Source organism: Amphiprion ocellaris, chromosome 1, assembly GCF_022539595.1.
Source record: "Amphiprion ocellaris isolate individual 3 ecotype Okinawa chromosome 1, ASM2253959v1, whole genome shotgun sequence".
NCBI classification, from domain to species: domain Eukaryota; kingdom Metazoa; phylum Chordata; class Actinopteri; family Pomacentridae; genus Amphiprion; species Amphiprion ocellaris.
In genome coordinates, this window is record NC_072766.1 from 15,014,512 (window position 1) to 15,034,638 (window position 20,127).

Genomic DNA, 20,127 nt, shown 5'->3' on the forward strand with positions numbered 1-20,127 from the left:
GATCCATTTGTGTCATTACTGCAGGCGGAATGTTGAGATTGGTTTTTGCCTGAGTTTTTGTTCAAATCTTGTGGGTCCATTTTTATGGTAGAATTTCCTTTTGGTGAAATATGGATAGATTCTGTTCATAAGAGCCAGCTGATTATAAATATCTAAAGCTCTGCTCCAGTCCTAATCTACATCTTGTTATAATGTTGGTACAGTTACTCAAATATGTGACATCACCCTCTGCCTTCTGGGACACTTTCAGTCAACCTAATTTCTATATTAGTCCTCATCTCTTCTCACATAGCCTACATGATGGTCCTTGGTATGAGTGTCTTATTAATGCTAATAAACCTCCCCTTTTCTGCACAGCTAAGAACCATCCACCAGAGTTAAAAGGTCGTTTTTTTGATTATTTAGCCTGAGCTGAGAATCCAGCAACAGTTTGTGGAAAAAGTAGTTGTCCATCAACAGCCTCACAGAATATGTGAAGATGCAATTACTTTATACTTCACTCAATCCACAGCTTTTCTACAACACACTGACCCAAATTCACAGCAACAGCACACCAATTGTTTGTTTCCAGCAGAATTTGTACCATCCCCCCTAACAAGCCTAACAAACATTTTTTTTCCTTTCCGAATTCCAACTCTGCTGGTATGACAGAGGTTGTTTTCAGATTGTAGGAAACTTGTCACAATTGTTCAATCTCTGCAGATGCTCATTGACTGGTGGGATAAAACAGCCGTGTGAATTTCACACACATTCTGAAAGGTTTTTCTTTTTGTGGGACCAAGGTACCACCGCACCTCCATGAACCGACATCTGCGACGCCCTGAGGTGGTGTCTGTGGGAATCGATGAGTTTGATGATCATCAGGAAAGTTCCACAATAAATGATTCATCCAGTGGATGTCAAACTGCAGCACCAGCATTTTAGACACAAACTAATGGGAATGTTGCTCACATGAAAGGTTGTGGACACGAGACCCAACAAAAACTAATGTAGCCACGACCGTCAACCCAGACTAATGGATTGCTCTTAATTTGAGTAAAGTTATCTTCACTTAATCTGTCTCTGTTTTCACGGTCCGTCAGACTGAAGCAGACCCGTGGACAGACTGGAGAATCTGCGAATGAGTGTGTGGAAACGGACACACAAAAAACTGAATGGGACAGACAGGAGCACAGAAGGAGTTGTTGAGGATAGCCTCTAAAAAAACAAGACACTAAGTCACACTACACTGAACAAGTGAAAAAAAAATAGAAAAAGGAGCATAAATAAAACACTTTCTTTTTACATTTTTTACCTGTTGACCTGTCCAGCATGTCCTCTGCCTTCGTCTTTAGTCAGCGGATTACAACACACAGAGTGATTTCAGTCTCTGCTAAGGCTGTCATTATTACACTATATCTTTACGCAGCAGATAGTTGTTTGCTGCTACATTGCTACATTTATGTTCAAAATCCTGCATCCTGATGAGAAATAAGCAACAACATTGCCTCTCTGTCAACCAAGACATAAAATGCTTCATCTGCCACATCTGCCCTCAGGTTAAGACTGTCACTGCCTCAGCCTGTTTAAAATCAATTCAGTGACATTATCAGTGTAACAGAAACTGTGAGCACTTGCCATACAATTTTTTGCATATGTGAGGTTGAAACATATTAAAGCTACAGCATGCGGGAATGTAGACAGGGCAATTTTAAGATACCATAGAAAAAAACACCCCCTCCCTTCAATGCCACCCTCCAAAGCCATTCTTCAAAAGCATAAGAACGTACAATAAATGGGTACAGTTGGTCTAATCTACAACAGATAGTGCTGGTGGGGATAATAGTAGGAGCACATTAAAAATAAACAACACAAAAAACACGGAAAGATCTAAAAAATACAAATGGATGCAATAATCTTCTAATCATCTTTTGTTAGCCTGTTTAATTTGTCTACACTGCAATTCTTGTGCAATCTATTCACAAGCTCTACCCATGCGTCCAGCTGGCCTTGTGGAAGACTCACCTGACCTGACCTCACCTGGTACACAGATAGAAAGGTAAACAGGCCATCCAGTCATCTCATGTAAACCAACTGAACTGATTGGCCTGGCTGTTTACAGGCCTGTGGCTGCCACAGATAACAGATTTTGTTTCTTTTTATTATCTGTGCCATTGATTTTTTTGCATGTGTTCAGGAAATAAAGAGGCTTTTAACAAATTTAGCAAAAAAGGCCTCTGGAATGCGTAGCACAGTAGAGATTTAAAGGTAAATTTTGGAGTCTTTGACCAGTAGGAGTGGTATGGATTAATGTTTTTGAGAGTTGGTCTCAGTTTTGCTACTATGTCATGCACACACAGAAGGACTCACATGCATCCACACGTATGATGTGACAGACAGTCTTGTCAAATTAAGTACAGATCTACTACATGAAACTGCTGTTGTATTAAAAAAACAGCAGCAACTGCTAACAGTCTGACCTGTGCTTGGGCTGAGGTGTCATTCAGAGCTTTCCTGAGGCCTTGACTTAATCCCCTTCGCAGGTTCTGCCTCTGAATGCTATCCAGCCTGTTTCGCCTCACATAGATGGAAACAACTAAGAGACAAACAAAAACAAGGAGAAACCAAGACAGGCAGCAGACAAACATGTCAGAGAAGTCATTTTAAAAAAAAATTTTTGAGAGACTGTCACAAAAAATTTTGTTTACCTGTTTTCACCCACAGTCTTTCTGTGATGTTGCACTGTTGTGGTGGAGCCTCTGTGGTCGTGGTGAAAGGAGAGATGAGGACGGTGGTGACCCCTCTGGAAGGGCTTGTTCTTGGGATGGGTGGTGTGAACACTCTCCTGCTGGTTTGGGTCCTGGTGGTTGTGGTTGTGGTTCTCCTGGTCACGGTCGCAGGGTGTGGCGTGGTGGTAGTGGTGGTGGTTATCCACAATGTAGTAACTCTTGGGGAAGGCATGGTAGTGGTGGGGATTTCCGCTTTTGTGGTCGAAGCTACAGTTGTGGTGGTTAGCTTCACAGAGGCCGTTGTGGTGTCCTGTCGAGGGGTCAGAGGTGATACCTGAGATGTCCTCTCGGTGGGCCCAGCAGAAAGTGGAATTCTGACTGACTGAGAGGGGGCTAGACTGGCCTCTTTTTCTTTGGGGAAACTGAGCTCTCTGGAAGTTCCAGCTGTTAGCTCATCCATCTCTGCTTCTGTAGGAACAGACATCTCTGTCACCTCAGAACGTAATGATGAAGTCAAACTCGGCGATGACGAGGCAAAAGCAGGTTGTACAAGTTTTACATACACAGATAAAGATGCAATACCTGGTGTTGCTGACAATGTCATATCAGCTGAATTTGCTGTCCAAGATGGCACTGAAGCAGTGGGTTTCATGTACAAGGAGGACAGGTGAGAAGATGATGATGACACTGTTAATGATGATGAATGAAATGGAGTGGACCAGTCATCAGCTGGTGAGGTTGATGTCCTCAGAACTGAATTTGTGGTAATACCAATACTGTCAGTGTCAGGCAGACTGTGAGCAGGGTTTTCTGGAAGAGTGACAGCAGAATCAAATGCAGATTCAGGAGAGCGAACATTTGCCAGAGGGGGGCTGTGATTGCTCTTATACACCAGTGCAGGAGATGTAGCTTGTAAAGATGTTACGGAGTCAGTAGTTGCGCGAGAGAGCGGCAGAGAAGAATCTGAACCCCATGCTGATGTAGCTGCAGTGTTTACAGTGGGACCTTGCTGAACACTGACAGCCACAGCAGATCTGAGATTCGCTGGGGATATATTAGGACTCTGTTCCTTATAATGTGACGTTCCTTTGTAATAGGTAAAAGATGTATATTCTCCCACAGTTGGATAAACTGGATATGGATCACCGGCAGCAGCTGTTGAATCAGCTGAATTTGATGCATACACATTACGCTCTTGTCTGTCTTCCAGTTTTAAATGTTCATGTGATGGGCCATCTGTTGGTGAATTAGATTGGGGCCCATCAAAGCCAGTGGATATATTTTCCAATTTAAGGGTATTGCTTTGAAAAGACATAGGCTTGGTGGCTTTCCACTTTGTATATGGTGCCATTAGTTTTGTGCCAACGCTGAAAATAGCACTCGATGTCTCCATGCTGTTTTGATCATCACTGGAGGAAGTAGTTACTGCAGAGGAAGCAGTAGAGGCAATGGTTGTTTGTCTGCCTGAATAAAAATTTGATTTATCATTGCTCACACTGATGATTGGTCCCTGCGAGCGAGGGGAAGAGTTTGTCCTCCGTGTTAGGATGATTTCTGACCAAGAAGAAGGGGTAGACTGCTCATAACGGCCCACCAATGTCACATCGTCTTCATGAGAAAAACTTTTAAGGGGTTCTAATGTAGCATCAAAAGTTACAGGACTAAAAGATATTTCAGGAGTAGATCTTTTTCCATGACCATTAGAGCCTTTATTCGGCATAAAGACATCTGTTGCAGTTATGAAAGACGGAAAGTGTGTTGTGAGCTGTCCTGATGGAATGTCTATCTTGTAAAACGTGCTGTCCCTGATCAGAAGAGACTCTTTATTTCCATTAAATACAGGAGAAACTGAGCTCTTTGCAGTGGTTCTGTGGAAACGCTCTGTGGGCTTGTTTCCAAGTGACATATGAGCACTTTTTTGGACCTCAACAGCTTCCTCTGACTTTATTTGAGCAAAAGTTTCTGTCGACGACACTACTGTCTGCTCAGTCTTTGAGATTAAATTGTTCATATAATATTTGTGGGGGAAAATGAGCAAAGATCTTGTTTGAACGGGTCTTACTGAGGGAGTTATTTGTGGTGATAACACAGTTTTCGGCCGGTCCACAAAATTAATCTCACTATTGAAAGACGTCTCAGTGGAATCATTGTTGTTATCAGTGTTATTATGGTTTGGGTGAGTACTAAGATACAAGTATGCAGGCTGAGTGAGGTGAGAGCTACTGTCACGCACAGTTTTATGGGTCATATCCTTTGCAAACTTTACTGGCTTTGAAAGAGATGATGTCTTACTGTTGGAGGAAAATATCATTTTTAGTGCCATCCGACCTCTGTCCTCCTGAGTTATGCCCTTGGAAGTTTCGGTTTGTGATGCAAATTCCTGAACATTATTGACTTCGTTTCTCAGCAAATGGTGTAAATCTGACTCTGATGAGGACGTGATCGTTCCTGTTGTGGTGCTGGAACTGAGGATGGAACTGATGGTAGACTCAGGTCTCAGCTGTGGGAGTGAAAGTGAGTTATTGAGGTGAGCCTGAGTGGAAACAGATCTGAGCTCTGCTCCTGCTATCTCTTCCTGGTTGTAAATTATATCGATGGCAGAGACTCTGGGGATGCTGTGACCCGCTGGCGTCAGTAAATCACCAGGATTAGATGCATGCTCTAAGGACATCATGCCAGAGTGGACGCGTGTTAGCTCAGTGATTGCAGTTTCAGAGAGAGACATTTTTCCTGGTGGAGTCTCAGAGGAAACTGTAAAAAATGAACCAGTGGGTGTGAGGGTCGTTGCTGGTGATGCAGTTGGATTTACAACATGTGAACTGAGTGGCGTCGCGACTACTTTGCTTTGGTGAACAAAAGTGTGACTATCTACTGCTGCCTTGTCTTCCTTTTCCATAGTTGCTGTTCTGTTTAACATCTGCTGTGTGACACGACTAGAAACTGAATAGCCTTGAGGATGGGCAGACGGCAGCGCTGATGTGGGATTCTGTGAAGCTCCCCACTGCCTTTGAACAGCCTGACTCTCTTGATTGGAGGGAAATAAGGCACTAATTTCAAGATTATTGGTGGATACAGAGTTCATACCTGGATACTGTGTTCGAATGGGTCCGTATAAAACATTTAAAAGATTCTGATCATTGTTAAGAGTAGAATATGATGTATATGTGCTGGCTTTTGGTGTCTCCATTACTTTTGTGCTTGTACTCCTTATGTATATTTCATTTACTCCCTGGACTTCCCCGACTGATGAGTAGAAAGAGTGTTTTGTCATTTTATTGCTCATATCAATGCTGGCGTCACTTGGAATCAATTTGGTTGTTGTGCTTTGCATTTCCTGTGTAACAGCTGGTAGGTCATTGACTGAAGTAGTGGTAAAAAGTGCAGTTGTTTGACTGCCTGTCCAACCCTGAGATCCTGCTGGTGATAATGTTGCTGTTTCTATCTGAGGAGCACGACTAGAAAGAATCCTTTGACCTTGAGTTGAAGCAGCTTTGTTCACCTGCTCAGTAGAAGATGATATAAAAAATGAAGGCACTAGGGATGGTAACACATAGGACATGGATGGAGCTGAAGACGAAATTGATGTTGTCAGTGAAGAGGATGATACCGTTGAGGATGGATATGATAAGACAGTCTCAGATACATGTGATGATCTAGAGCCAGCTGAACCAACACCCTGAGGTGGTGTGGTGGGTTTCTGAGACATGTTGAAAATCAAACCTGAGCTGGCTGGAAGGATCCTGTCTCCCACATGTGATGATGAGGAGGACGTGTCCGAGCCCTGGCTTGAACTACGTGAAGGCCATTGGGTGGTTTGGGTCTCGTCCCTGGCGAAAGTCGGCAAGGTTCTACTTTGATCAAGGCTCACTGGATGTTTGACAGTTCCCGCCATCACGGTTAAGACAGAAGAAAAAGCAGGTTGCCCTGATAAACCTTCCCCCTCAGAGTCTGAGTCACCATCTGAATGGACGACTTTGAAAGGTACCTCCTCTGCCATGGACAGGTTGGCCAATGGGTGAGCAGGAGCACCTGTGACTGCAGAGTCGCTCGGTGACGGTGAGGAACCAGAGGCATCGTAGGTGGGTTTTTCTGTTGACACAAATAAACAGGAATGACAGTTTAATATTGAACTTCCATTTAATAACCATTTCTCAACTGAATTTTCTTGCTACTAATGTTAGCAAATCGTGAATAACTTGATCTTAGCCGAGATGCTCTGCAGCTTCCTACTACTTCCCCAAGTAGTCAAACAGTTCAGTGGATATTAATTAAAGAACTCTGTAAAAACAAATACCAGCCAGATGTTTTTTTCACAATCCAGCGACCCAAGAGCTGTTCTTATTACTGACTTAAAACTGATTTTAAAAAGCAGATTTATCAACATTAACAAAGATACTTTTCACAATATATGCCCAATATAAAGTGTGCCTTACTCGGAGAAGACAATACATTTCTGCAATTTTAAGCCCAGAAACTTCATAACATGTTATGCTATTGCCCTGTCCTAATCAAACTGCCTAAGCAGTGTGCATATTCACTTAGCCTGCATGTCAGCAAAGAATTATCTTCTCTAAACAAGATAGATGAAGCCATTACAAAGCGCCAGGTACAGTATGTCACATAACCATGTAAGACATCCAGGATCAGACAGTACACATGTGCAGATGACAGTAGTTGTCAGGATCGATTGTAATGTTTTAGAAAAGTCGTCAAAGTTTTAATAAAAAATGGATTTACTGTCAGTGTGCAATGTTTTAATTAGCTAAGATATAACAAATACTCCAGGTTTGGGTGTGTAAACATGTCTTTTTAATGGTTTCTAACAGTAAACCAAGGGCAGACATTTCTGTATTCCTAAAGGAGAGAAAATATAGAAAATCTTCAAAGTGGAACAAACAGAATTATTCAAGAGATAGCAGCTGTGTGCTAAAATACAGCGGAGATAATGCTACTTCTAAAAACACACAATGGATTCACGTTACAGTGTTTTGTGCCTTTGCGGAAATGAAGCCTCGGTTAAAGGCAGAAAGAGAGAGACATATGGAGAGCAGTAACTATCATCAAGATGCTGAGGGTGATTATTGCACCAGTACGTGACGTGGAGTTGTCTCTCAACCATTCCTGTCCTCACCGCTTCTTTTATTCTCAGCACATCCTCGACACATCCATATAGAGGCTCTTTTATCCATTTATAAAGCTTTGCAGTCTTGTCACATCTCCCACCCCCTCAGCATGTTTCCCCTGCTAAAGTGCATCCAGCTAGTACTCATATACAACCCCTTCAGTGTTGGAGGGACCCGAGCAGGAGAGGAGCTGAGTTTTGGGGACAATTTAAAACACAAATATGTACAGAGATAGCAAAATGACGCTAGATACTCACATATCCATCATTTTTGCTTACTCTGTTTTCGACTCACATGTACTTGCGCGTAAAATGTAAAATTCGGAGAACTGTCCGACACATTCTGCAGAAATGAGCAGCTTTAAAGTCCATGTTTTCTGAATTACATACAACGATTAGCCTCGGGCAGTGTGTACTCACACAGCTGGCACAGAAAACATTTTTTTTTTCATCTGCTGATATCTGCAGAACGCTAAATAACAAGTGTAATAGAATCTAATAACTAAGAAGTTTCTGGTTATTAACTCTGAATGTACTCCTAAATGTCACCAATCTCCCAGAGAATTGATCTAATGATTTTTATAACTTGTTGTCAGAGGAATAAATCACTGAATTTCATTAACTGTCAGTTTTCATTTCTTATAGACAGATCATTCATTCATGCTGTATTCATGATCCCACTTAATTCCTTTTCTTCAACAAATCCCTTATGTGCTAATATATGATTAGTGAAATTGCTATACTGCAATTTTTAATCCATTCTTAAAAACTGGTGATACAAAGGAAAGAGGGGAAGTAAGGGAATTACACTCCTGTACTCACAAAAGGGCTCGAACAAAAGAAAGGATACGTGTTCTGCTTCAAGGCCACTAAGAGGTCAGTGAGATACACCACCTGGTCATCAAAATGAATGAGAATTAAATGCCCCAGCCCCACCCCATATCCTCCCCTCTGATTAGCGAGCCCAGTGGCAACAGGAATTTGGGTGCGTGGGACGGACGCCAGCCCAAGCGGAGGTGCAGAGTCCACCTGTGGTTTGCCACCTGCTCTGACGGAGCGGAGCATACGGGGGGATTTTAACAATGGAATAAAGAGGACAAGGTGTGCAGATAAAAGGAGAGAGAAACAGTAAAATGGTGATGAGAAAGGATGAGCTGGGAGATGTGGAAAAAAGAGAAAGAAGATTGAGAAAATGACTGAACTGAAGGTCATTTTGGAAGAGAAATTGCAATTGCCTACAAGATGGCGGGTCATTCACAACAAAACAAATTCATTTTCATGATTTCTTACCCCAGCAGGCTCCTTGAAAGAAACGCTGAAAAAAATCTGTCATTACAGAAAGCAAAACAAGGATCTGCATAGGACTACTCAATTTTACTGTAAATACAAAGACAGTTTTCAACTATTCAGGTCCTTTGTTGAACAAAAATGTGAGATTTTTGGATTCTAAATATATTTGGGTTTTTAAACCTTGGTTGGACAAAACAAGCTATTTTAAGATGTAACCTTGGGTTATGGATAATTGTGAAGGCCAGTTTTTACTATTTCGTGGGATAAGATGTTATGCGAGCAAGGACATATAAGAAAGCAATCAGTATCTTCTATTTGTGGCCATTGTTGTTCAAAATCACACTTCAAATAAACATTATTTTCAGTTTTAGTCGAAATCCCAAAGACACCAAATATGCATTTTGGGATGTATGTATAAAATTATGCACAAGACATTTAGAATATTTCCATTTAACAGTTGCTTCCATAAAACACTGACTGTTGAGTTTAAGTATTTTCATTGTGTGTAAACATTATGCAGGTGAAAAGAAGAGTTATGTTTTTCAACCTTATAGCTACTTAATTGGAAAGAAAGGGGCAAAATGATTGATATCAGGGTTAAACAACAAATAACAATAATAGCTTCCTGTAAGAAATCAATACTTCAAGTATGTGTGATCAATAAATATTCAGTTATTCCAAACAAATTGGTTTTGGTGCACTTCCTAAGTTAAGAAACAGCCACATGATCCTGACTCGTCTCTACAACCTTCTTCAACCAGCGCACCCAAACCACAGACCTCATTTCCACACAGATTTTTTTCCCCTCGGCAGCCAGCACTATCTTTGAGCAACCAGGACACAGACATGACACTACCAGGGCTCCCGCTGCTCCACTCACATTATACACTGCTTCTCCTTTTGCTTTGAGCTGTTTTTGTTCTCTTATGTGCGGAAAATGGTACACAAGAAGAGTGTAATTCAATAGTGAGCTGGACGGAACCCTGGGAGCGGGGAAACAAATTTGAGAGCCTGGTCAACTTCTTCTGAGGAAGTGCCTCTTATGCTTTGGCTGTTTATAGAAGGCAACAGCTTATACGACTGCTTTAAGCTGTTGTTCTAAATTATAAAAATGGACCTGGAGTTATTTATTTCACATACCTTCTCTGCTTTTGTCTGTATCGTGTCTATGCAAGGATGAATTAGGAGGCTCTGGCAGTGACGCCGAGCACTGCTGAGGTGACAGGATGGTCGGGAGGGAGGATGTCACACACCAAACACTATAACTTTTTGTTTTTTTCAGCGGGTGGACAGCAGGATGAGACACGCATCATCTGTCTGGAACGGAGCCCAGAGGACACTTAACCCTGCAACCACGCAGAGATGTGTACATGGTCTTAAAAGAGATGTTCATTCAGACATTCACTCGTTCATTATCCCTGACAAGGAGGTCAAAGTATGGATTTGCTCGACTGTTTGTTGGTTCAGCGAATTCAAAAAGTTCAGGTAAGGCCAAAAAACACAAGATTAGTTTGTGATATGGATTCAGAAGCTAGAAACAAGACAATCTTCGTACAAGTAGAAAGTTAAAAAGCAAAGTAACACACCTTTGCTCGGTCAGGGGTTTTGCTATTATAGCCTTAGTCTGCCTGGTCATGACAAGCAATTTGTGGTAGTTAATGATAGCGAAATTTAAATAGAAATTTCTGTGTAACTGTCATTACTGGGTCAGTGAGCTGAATATGGCTTTGCTATACTTGTTCTACTGTCACTACATTCTAGCGTTAAGTATTGGCTGTGGCCGCTGTTCAGCAAACACTACACAGACTTTAGACAGAACTATGGTGGAGAATTATGATCAACATGACTGTACATGAATGAAACACATCCAGTACACCTACCCCATGACTGTCTATCACATATGTGTATGAAAATGCAAATGTTAACATTTATTTTTCCCTAAAATTAGTGAATTATATAGCCCTGATGCAGGAATACACTTAGCACATTGTTTCAGGTTAAAAAAAATCTTTCAGTTCTGTTAAGAATGCAGCAGCCCTCTGACACCACGAGTGTCTCCTTTTTCATTGACGAGGGGGATATATAAAAATCCAGTGAGGAAAAAAACCAGCACCAGACAATACACTGACTCAGGGGAAGCTGAGCACTCTCTCACCACCTGTTTTTCCTTTTTCCTCCATCGCTCCTCTTTTTCTCCTGCTCTCTTTCCCTCTGTCTGCACCTCCCTTCAGATGAAAGTCAACCCATCCACTGACGCCAAGGCTCCTCAGCTTTTTCAGCCTGACATGTCAACACTCTGACTTCTGTCCTGATGCAGCTCAGGACGCCGTAGTCATGGCTTATGTTGTTGCAGTCTGTCCACTCCTATTACTGCTTAGCCAGGCTGTTCTCCACTGTCCTTGTCCCTGTGTTTGAGCCTCATTTATGGTCGTGTAATATGATTGTGTATACTATGAGATTATAGAGGTTTCTCAACGAGTAGGTAAGAGTTGTCTCGATTTCTGAAGATTAGACGAGGTGAAAAACACCAGACAAGTAATTTAACAAACAGTCACATTCCCTTGCAGTACCAGGGATCTGGTTAATAAACCACCACTGGCACATTGTGTTCTCTAAATAGCCTAACACTAAATATTACATTCATCTCCTCCTGTGTCTGTGACACTGTATGGTACATTAGGATAATGTTCCTATTGAGTGTTTCTATGCTTGTCACTGTCAGCACTGGCTTAATACAACACACCAGAGTGCCATAATTCAGTGCATTTAGCAAGCTTTTTAAAAGGTGACAGGGGACGCGTTCTTTCCAAATTCACATGAGGGATCATATATCTGCTTGCACAGACCCTTTAGGCAAAAAAAGGGGTAAATTAATTGTTATTTAGGCTTCATTATGCAAATCCAAATCTAAGGTGCTACAGCAACTCAGTGAATAAATGATATAGGCACAGCTTCTGCAGAACAAAACAATCCATCCCCCCAAAAAAATCTTTTCATAGAATGTCAACACTTCTTAAATTATTACAACACAGCTGTATTATGTTAATAATCTAGAACATTTTTAAAAAGATACCAAAATACAGAAAGAAGTATAAACGATATGCACAAAGATAATCCGGTAATGAAGTCCCTAAATGTGACAATGAATGTTCAAGCCATGGAATGACTATAGCTTTTACAACAGTGCCTGCTGTACTATGCAATAACTCTTGGGTCTTACTGTCTGCATAATAAAGGAAAAATAATTGGGATACTGAATGAACCACCACATGAATCATCCAAAAATATGCTCATCAGTAAGCCATCTTTGGTAAATGTTATCTTACTTGCCAGCACTGCTTGTGTTTTTAACGGCCTTTAAGTGCTGATTAATGTAACAACTATCAAATCATGTGGTTTATGTATGAAATACATTCAAGAACTGCCTTAATGAACCTTATCTACTGTGGTTTCACATGAAACTAACCCTGAGCTGATGCCAAAGGATATTTATAGATAGTGTACATTTAAAGGGTTATACATAAACACAAATATGCACAACATGGTGCATACCCATTTCAGTTTATATTTCTGTGTGTGCTTGTGAAGTAACAACTATTATATCAGAAGCAGCGGGTTTAGAATAGTTTAAATAAATGTGAAGTAGATAATGAATGATGTCAAATTTAACTGAATTCCTTGATATCTCCTCCAATGGACAAACAATCCACTCATCCTCCATTCTTTATATTGGAACAAGTCAGACCAAAGTCTTGTTGACAAATAGTACTCACAATAAGACATTTTCAAACAGCATTTCTGCTACTGAACAGACTGAATAAATTTTGCATAAATGTCTGTAGCTTTGATGGGAGGTCTTTCACAGAATCTCAGACTTATGGGGAGTCTAATGGCTGAGGATAGAGCATCATCACCAATGCAGTAAAATAAAATATAGTGCTATTTTACACTTAGAGATTGGTTGGAAATGGTTACTGAACTCATGGCTGAGATGTTCCACAGTTTCTGCAGGCTCAGAATGGCCTTTTGCACAGTGCATGTACAATACAGGTAGTAAGTCTATGTTACCTTATTTGACAGAAATCTTTGTATTTTCCTGTTATTTCTGCCCATTTGGTGAAGAAAAATGTCTCCTCTGCTTAAAGAAATGAAACCTCAATTAACAAAACTGGTAAATTTTATTCTATTCTCAGTTCTTAACATTTAGGTACTGATTTTGTGTTGCTGCTGGCTAAAACCTCTTTGGGGGCAGAAGTGTTCCTCTATGCAGGAAAAACTTCTAATACACTGCATTTGCATTGCAATGTATTGCCAGGTGTGTGGACAAATAAAACACTAAGGTCTAGAAGGAAAACTTAAAAAAAACATTCAACACTGCGCGAGACTCAGTTCAAAAAGCCTGACTAAGAATTCTCACTAATGTCGGCTGGCAAGTATTACATAAAAATGTCTAAAATGGCATAGATCAGTCTGTAATTGTTGGAGATTAAAAGATCAGGAGAGGTGCTTCAGGGCTCCCACCCATAATAGCAACAGAGTCTGATAATTAGCAGATTCACACACACCTCCACAGATTCACCTGCATTTTGATTTTATCTAAAGACAATAACTCGAGGCAAGCCTACAACAGCTTCTTCTCAACTCGAACTCTACCCACCCCCAATGTGCACGTCTATGCAAACAAGGAAAACATTTCCTGACATATAAAACTGCTTTTCTGTAAACTGTAAATGTGCAGTTACTAGTTTATTTGGAAATATGAACACAAATATGGCTTTTACAATTTAAGTGTCACAATAAGCCATGTATAAAGCCAGGACCCTGAAACTAAATGAGTTTAATGAAAATCAGCCATCATTCAGTTTCTCGTTTGCAGCAGTATTTGCCCTGTTGTGATATGTCAAAATATCTTTAGTAAAAAGACATTAAAGAGTCCCAGTAAGCTATTCCAGTGAGCCAGTATGAAAAACACCAAGAACCTGGAACTGGCACAGCTACTACAGATGAAATACATTCATTTTTTTATGTCTACATTTACATTTTTACACGTGTGCTTTTCCTGCAATAAGGTATCAGATGTGTGCTGGAATCTAAAAAGGTGATGCTAAGGTTACTCTCAGGAATCTGCAATATAGAAAATGATGTCCAGGATTAGAAGCAGACTGGCTGGACTGAGGAAAACTGGGTGTAATCCATCCAAAATAAAACTTGCACTGAACATTACAGATTAATGGTACATTAACATGTAAGAATAGCTCGGGATAGAATATTCCTTTGATGCATGAAGCGATCAGATGAGCCCTGCTGAGCCAGACAGGGTGACTGGAAGTCAGAAGCCTCAGTGTGGTTCTGCAGGCAATCCCAGACCACCAAAAATGAGTCATCCTTCACTACAGCACCGTGCCCAGAGGCAACGCTGGCCTATGAACTGAGAGATAAAAGCAAAAGGTAAATACATGTACTGTCTTGCCAGGGAAGCATCAAGCAAATGAAATCTAATGATTACATTCCTGCACAAAAGGCTGTTCTTGTCTAAATTTTTTTAAATAATTGAGGCTTGTACAAATAGTGTATGGTGTGAAAAGTATATCTAGCTATGTAGGTTTGTGTAAATTATGCTTACATGAACAAACTATTAAATCCTAATACTCATACATGCAGTGTGTCTGTTTCAGATGGAGAAAGAAGAGACTGTATCAAACTGCAGGCGTCTCCCGGGGACGTACATATCAGAGCAGGCAGGGCCACGAGTGTGGGAGTTTAGCTGCATGCTGGGGACTGTTACTGGGCCTGAGGATTACAGCAGCCATATGACATGGCAGGTTGTCAAGGGAGGCATCAGATAGTGACACAACAACTGATGGGACTATGTAAAATATAAACATGAACCTGAAGGTTTCCTCCTGCGAACCATAATTTTGTATGAGTATCAAAAAACACTCTTGAGAACAAAAATAACTGTGTACTGTTAAGTTTAGTCAGTCATTTCTAACCTTCCTGTCAGAGACGTTTGAATTTTGGGTCATGCATGATTAAATACTCAATCTAAATTACAAGAGCATGGAAATAGCAAATCATGGACCTATTTTCAAAAATTGGAGCCAAATCAGTAGTCAGCTGTCACTTTCATGTGTACGCACGTTGCTCGTTATTCTGTTCAGATCTATTCTGGTTCTTTTAGCAATATTCAATCTGGGAAATATTTGCTCAGAATAGAGTGGAATGAGGATAATCTGTGTGACAGAATGGGATTAGAATTAATGAAAGCAGGGTACAAAGTCAAAGAGTCACAAGATAAATCAGAAGGGTCGTGAGACAATAATTGGAGAGGAAACAAGAAAAAACTACAGTATCTTCTGATACACAAATCTGCTTTTGTTATTTGGACAATGGACTAAATTTTTGCTGTATTTTGTGAAATACTGCATAATTTAATGTTATCGATTTACGAAAATGGGGTTGAACAATTAATAGACTTCAAACTGAAATAACGACTTGAAATGATACAATGAGCAAATCAGAAAGACTGCAATTTACGATACACGCTATGTAATAAGTCTGACCAAAGGTTAAAAATGTATTGTCAGCGGTTTTAGAAATTTATGCCATCCTTTCTGTGTGACAGTGACGCTTTTGATCCTGTCTTGTGTGGTAATGCTCCATCACATGCTTTAAATCTATTATACAGAGAATATATAATCAAATCTCAATATCTGTCAGAAAAATCACAATTAGATATTTTCCCCAAATTGTTCTGCCGTATATGTGACCATGTGTGAAGTTTAGAGATGAAATTTATATTTGATTTAAAAAGAACTTACAGAATGTGAAAAGGGTTCCCAAATTAACCCTTTTTTGTAAAAGGTGTCAAGCCTAAAAGGGTGGAAACCACTGATATTTTATAAGGTTATTATATTTTTCTTGTAATCTGTAAAGTGACTAGCTTTGAAATAATCATGATAGAAAATAAAAGTACAAGATTTCCCTCTGAACTGTAGTGGAACTGATGTGTAAAGCAGCATAAGTAAACTACAAGTACCTCAACACTGTACGTGCGCAAATACATTTCACCAGTGAATTCAAGGAACCTAATTTACTTGTCTCCAGATTAAGCTTTATGCAGTCACCACAGAAAACAGTGCCAGAAGCTATCAATAAAACAGATCAATAAAAATAATGAGAGCCTGCTGGGTCACCTCGGTGAGGACCCGAGCGGCCTGTGGCCTGCTGTTCCAAAGACCATCACATCACGGCAGGTGAGGTTCAGCTCAGTTACCTGTGTCAGCCTCCACTACTCTATTCTGGCATCACTGCTGAGGAGATCACATGTCGATGCATCTGACCATCTAATTGGGCCCTCAGAGAGACTTCAGAGGAAGTCAAAGCTCATCCAGCGAGGTGACAGAATACTGAACATACCTGCGGTGTCTTACATTCCCTGCACTAAACTCCTGCACCATGACTTCTCACTGTTCCCACCTTAAAGGTACAGCACAGTATTCTGAATATATCACTGTCAAATCAGGTGCGGTACTGTGATGTAATTACCTTCAATTTACAAAAAGTCAAACCACATTTTCAGTGCATGAAGAAGGATAAGCACTGATAAATAAAACTAAATGGGTAATGAATAAACATCAACAGCTTAGAAGCATTTCCTCTGTGTGCTGGAAGAGTTTTCTTCTTCGTTTTTTCAGTCGCTTTCCTGCAGAAGTGCATTCCCCAAAGAACATAATTAACCTCTAAAAGGTCTCATTTGTTTTTAGTATTAATACTAATTAACCCAAACTAAGTCATTCATGGTGGATTTCCACACATGGTATCTCGCCTCACCAGTTTTAACTTCAATGTCATTAAGGTAAAGTCTTCTGCGTTTATTGGCGAATAAAGTGAGTGATGTTTTCACAGGTATACATAATTCATGCCCTCCATGTCAAGCCAAATTGCCTCTCAAGTGTATTAACATAAACATGATGCAAAGGCAGACAATTTGCAAGGCTCCTAATTGACATAACAAAGACAATGCACCTATTTGCTAAATAAAAAACACCATCGTACATTTGACCTTCATCCAATAAGGAGAGTTGTGAAGCCGCTCAACCAAAGACCAAAAACCATGATAATTGGGTCACGGGGCTTGAATTCATTCTGCATTTTTACAAAGACAAGCTCAACTTAAAAGTAGACAATTAAAGTAGACAGGATAATAAATCTACATGGTAGACGACCTCATGATTGTCTCACGAGTCCTCGGGAGGTCCAAATTGAAAACTGAAAAACCTATGAGACGGAGCAGATGTATGGACTTTGATCGTATTTATTGACTGCAGTGCAGTAGAGGTTAGCCGAGGCATGAGGATGATGGAGGGAAGAGGACAATGAGGGATAACAAGGTGGGATAAGCCTGTTAAGCCTCCAGGATCCCCTCTGAAATCCACACTGGAGTCAAGCACAAGAATGTCAAAATGTATGTAATACAATCACAGTGCTCCATAATCTGGGGTCACCGCAACCACAGGCCACAAAGGAACTTGCTCATGTTGACACACTTCTCAGAATTTTGGGGGATTCTGAAGGATTTGGGAATCGAACTTTCAAAGTGTTTGTAATGAACTGAGCTATATAGCTAATGAAATGATAAACCATCCGTCTTATAGACAACTCAGTTTATAACTTAACATTAGGATCATGAATAGAGTGAATGAAAAACCTCAACGCACAACATAAACAAATGTTTAATTCTATTTTAAAGCATAACTGCATGATTAAGCATTTGTGTAAATATTTACTACTGTTCTTAGCAGCTTTTATACAGTTATAAGCACCATATCTTTGGGGGTTGAACCAATATTTAGACAAAAACTATTGATCTCTGGAAAATAGTGATAGGATTTTTTTTCACAATTTAATATTAGTTTTAGAAACCATTCATCATTTGATCTAGAAAACAGTTGCTGCTGGATTTACTCATGCATCCCTGCAGGTACATAGATCCTCACATCCACTGTTATCACCACAGATCAGAAAAAAATATTAAAATGGCAATTCAGTTCAGCATAAAATCATCACTGAAAAGCAGGACTACATCACCATAAAGCTGTTTACAGTCCACCTGCTTTTTAAAGACGCACACTACATGACCAGAAGAAAATCTTACAACTTGTAAGAAATACAAAAAAAAAAAACCTGCATTATGCAGTTTACTACAGATTAATATCAGGTCAGACGACACATGTTTGTGTTACAACACTGACTCTGTTCATGCTTCACATCACAGCCATCTGACATTCAGCCTTGACACTCTACACAGTCGAAGCAAACAAAGAGATCACCACCGACTTTGGCAGGCAGCATGATGGATGAGCTCTCAAGCAAAGGCCTCGGCCACATCCTCAATTCACCGCAACACCACAAGGCCAACAGTGTCACATTACAGCTGCTGCTGTGATGCTGTGATGCTGTGATGGTAACCACACAACATCCAGCAAGTGTGCGCATGTTTATAACGGAGCAGCATTTTGGAGCTGGTGAAGCATCCTGCTGTGGAAAAGATTAGCACCATTACAGGGCCTCCCCTAAGTGAAAAGCACTCATCATTGCAGGTCTGCGCTTTTCCTGCTATGATTTGTCAAAATGTCTGCTGTGAAAAAAGGTTTTGTTTATGTCACCAAGCATCTACTGTCTTCACCTTGCATTATGATGCAGTTGCAGTTGCAGGCTGGTGTAAAAGTCTTGCTTTCTTTTTTATAACAGACATGGAATTAAATGATTTAGAAGTAATTATGTAACACTGTTTCAGCTGAGTAGAAAGACAAACATCTAATTAAGTTAGTTAATTATGAGAACAGTGCAGAAAACAAAGGCCTCTCAGAAGGAAATAATACATATTTAGAATTTAAAACCATGAATCCTGCTTTTTCAAAGGTTATCTTATATGTATAAGTGAATTAGGAATACAGGAAGGAGAGAATTTGTCAGATTTTGATCTATTTTTCTTACATTTCGACAGAATAATTATGGGAAATGCAAAATCAATGGATAGTTAATTCAAAACAGTTTTGACAAAAAATGCAAGATATAGTAGTATGTGTTTTATTTTATTAGTAAAAATAATGTCAGGCGTGAATCAAGACATTGTTTTTCTATATACTTCCATTCAATTACAGATAGGTCACTGAGTGCCCACAAAAACTCACAAAATGCCTTCTGTGATGTTATAAGATCTTGTAGTTTGTAGCAAAATGCACAAAGATCTCTGTGTAGGCAGCTCATTAAGATTTGTGATAAGCATTGTGTCAGCTGGGATGAGGAGGGCAGAACTAATGATGTATTCTCAAACATAAAGTTACATTTTGTTGTGTTGAAGATGGTGTCACAGTGAGATGAATCATTCACCAACTCCGTGACCTTAAAACGTATCAGGCAAACACGTATTGGTTCTTTCAAATTGAGTTTCTTCCCTAAAACTACATACTTTAAGCGGGGTCACTATGATAGCCATTTAGATATGCAACATTATATTCCCTTTAAAGCACACCAAGTAGACTGATATTAGTTGGGGCTTGAGTGTTGGGATTTCAGAGAGAAAAGAGAAAAATTAGCAAAGACAGAAGCCAAGGTCAGAGGCTGTGAGATGGTGCAGGTAAGAAGAAAATGTACTGTCACTTCTCCAACACACACTGGCAGCATGATGCCAAAACACCAGCAGCAATTGCCTCCTAAGTAAGCCGGCATGCTGGCAGCATTTGGATGCTTTCAAGGTCTCGGGATGTATCGCTATCCAGTTTGCCACCAATGACCTGCTCAACTTCACATAAAAACCGGGGCTTTTATTCGTATTTGCTTCCATGATTGTCACATTGCAGCTACAGCACGTGTCAGTTTACATTGTAATATAGCTAACGGTATGATACAGCTGTTTTTAACCTGACAGAATTGGGATTTGATCTACATCTCAGTGCAGCAACACACTGTTTTTCACATACTAGTGTTGCTACATTTTGCTTT

General features: G+C 40.2%; 1 protein-coding gene across 2 annotated transcripts in view; it reads right to left on the reverse strand.

Moving 5' to 3' along the window:
• Positions 1-20,127, reverse strand: part of kiaa1549lb (KIAA1549-like b) — a 64,278-nt gene that overhangs the window by 32,384 nt on the left and 11,767 nt on the right. For both annotated transcript variants that reach the window (XM_055011946.1, XM_055011948.1), the window contains exons 2-4: positions 6,429-6,797; positions 2,688-3,176; positions 2,460-2,575 (exon numbers count right to left, since the gene is read on the reverse strand). In XM_055011946.1, the coding sequence (XP_054867921.1) occupies positions 2,460-2,575; positions 2,688-3,176; positions 6,429-6,797 (974 nt within the window). The remainder of the gene's footprint in view (positions 1-2,459; positions 2,576-2,687; positions 3,177-6,428; positions 6,798-20,127) is intronic.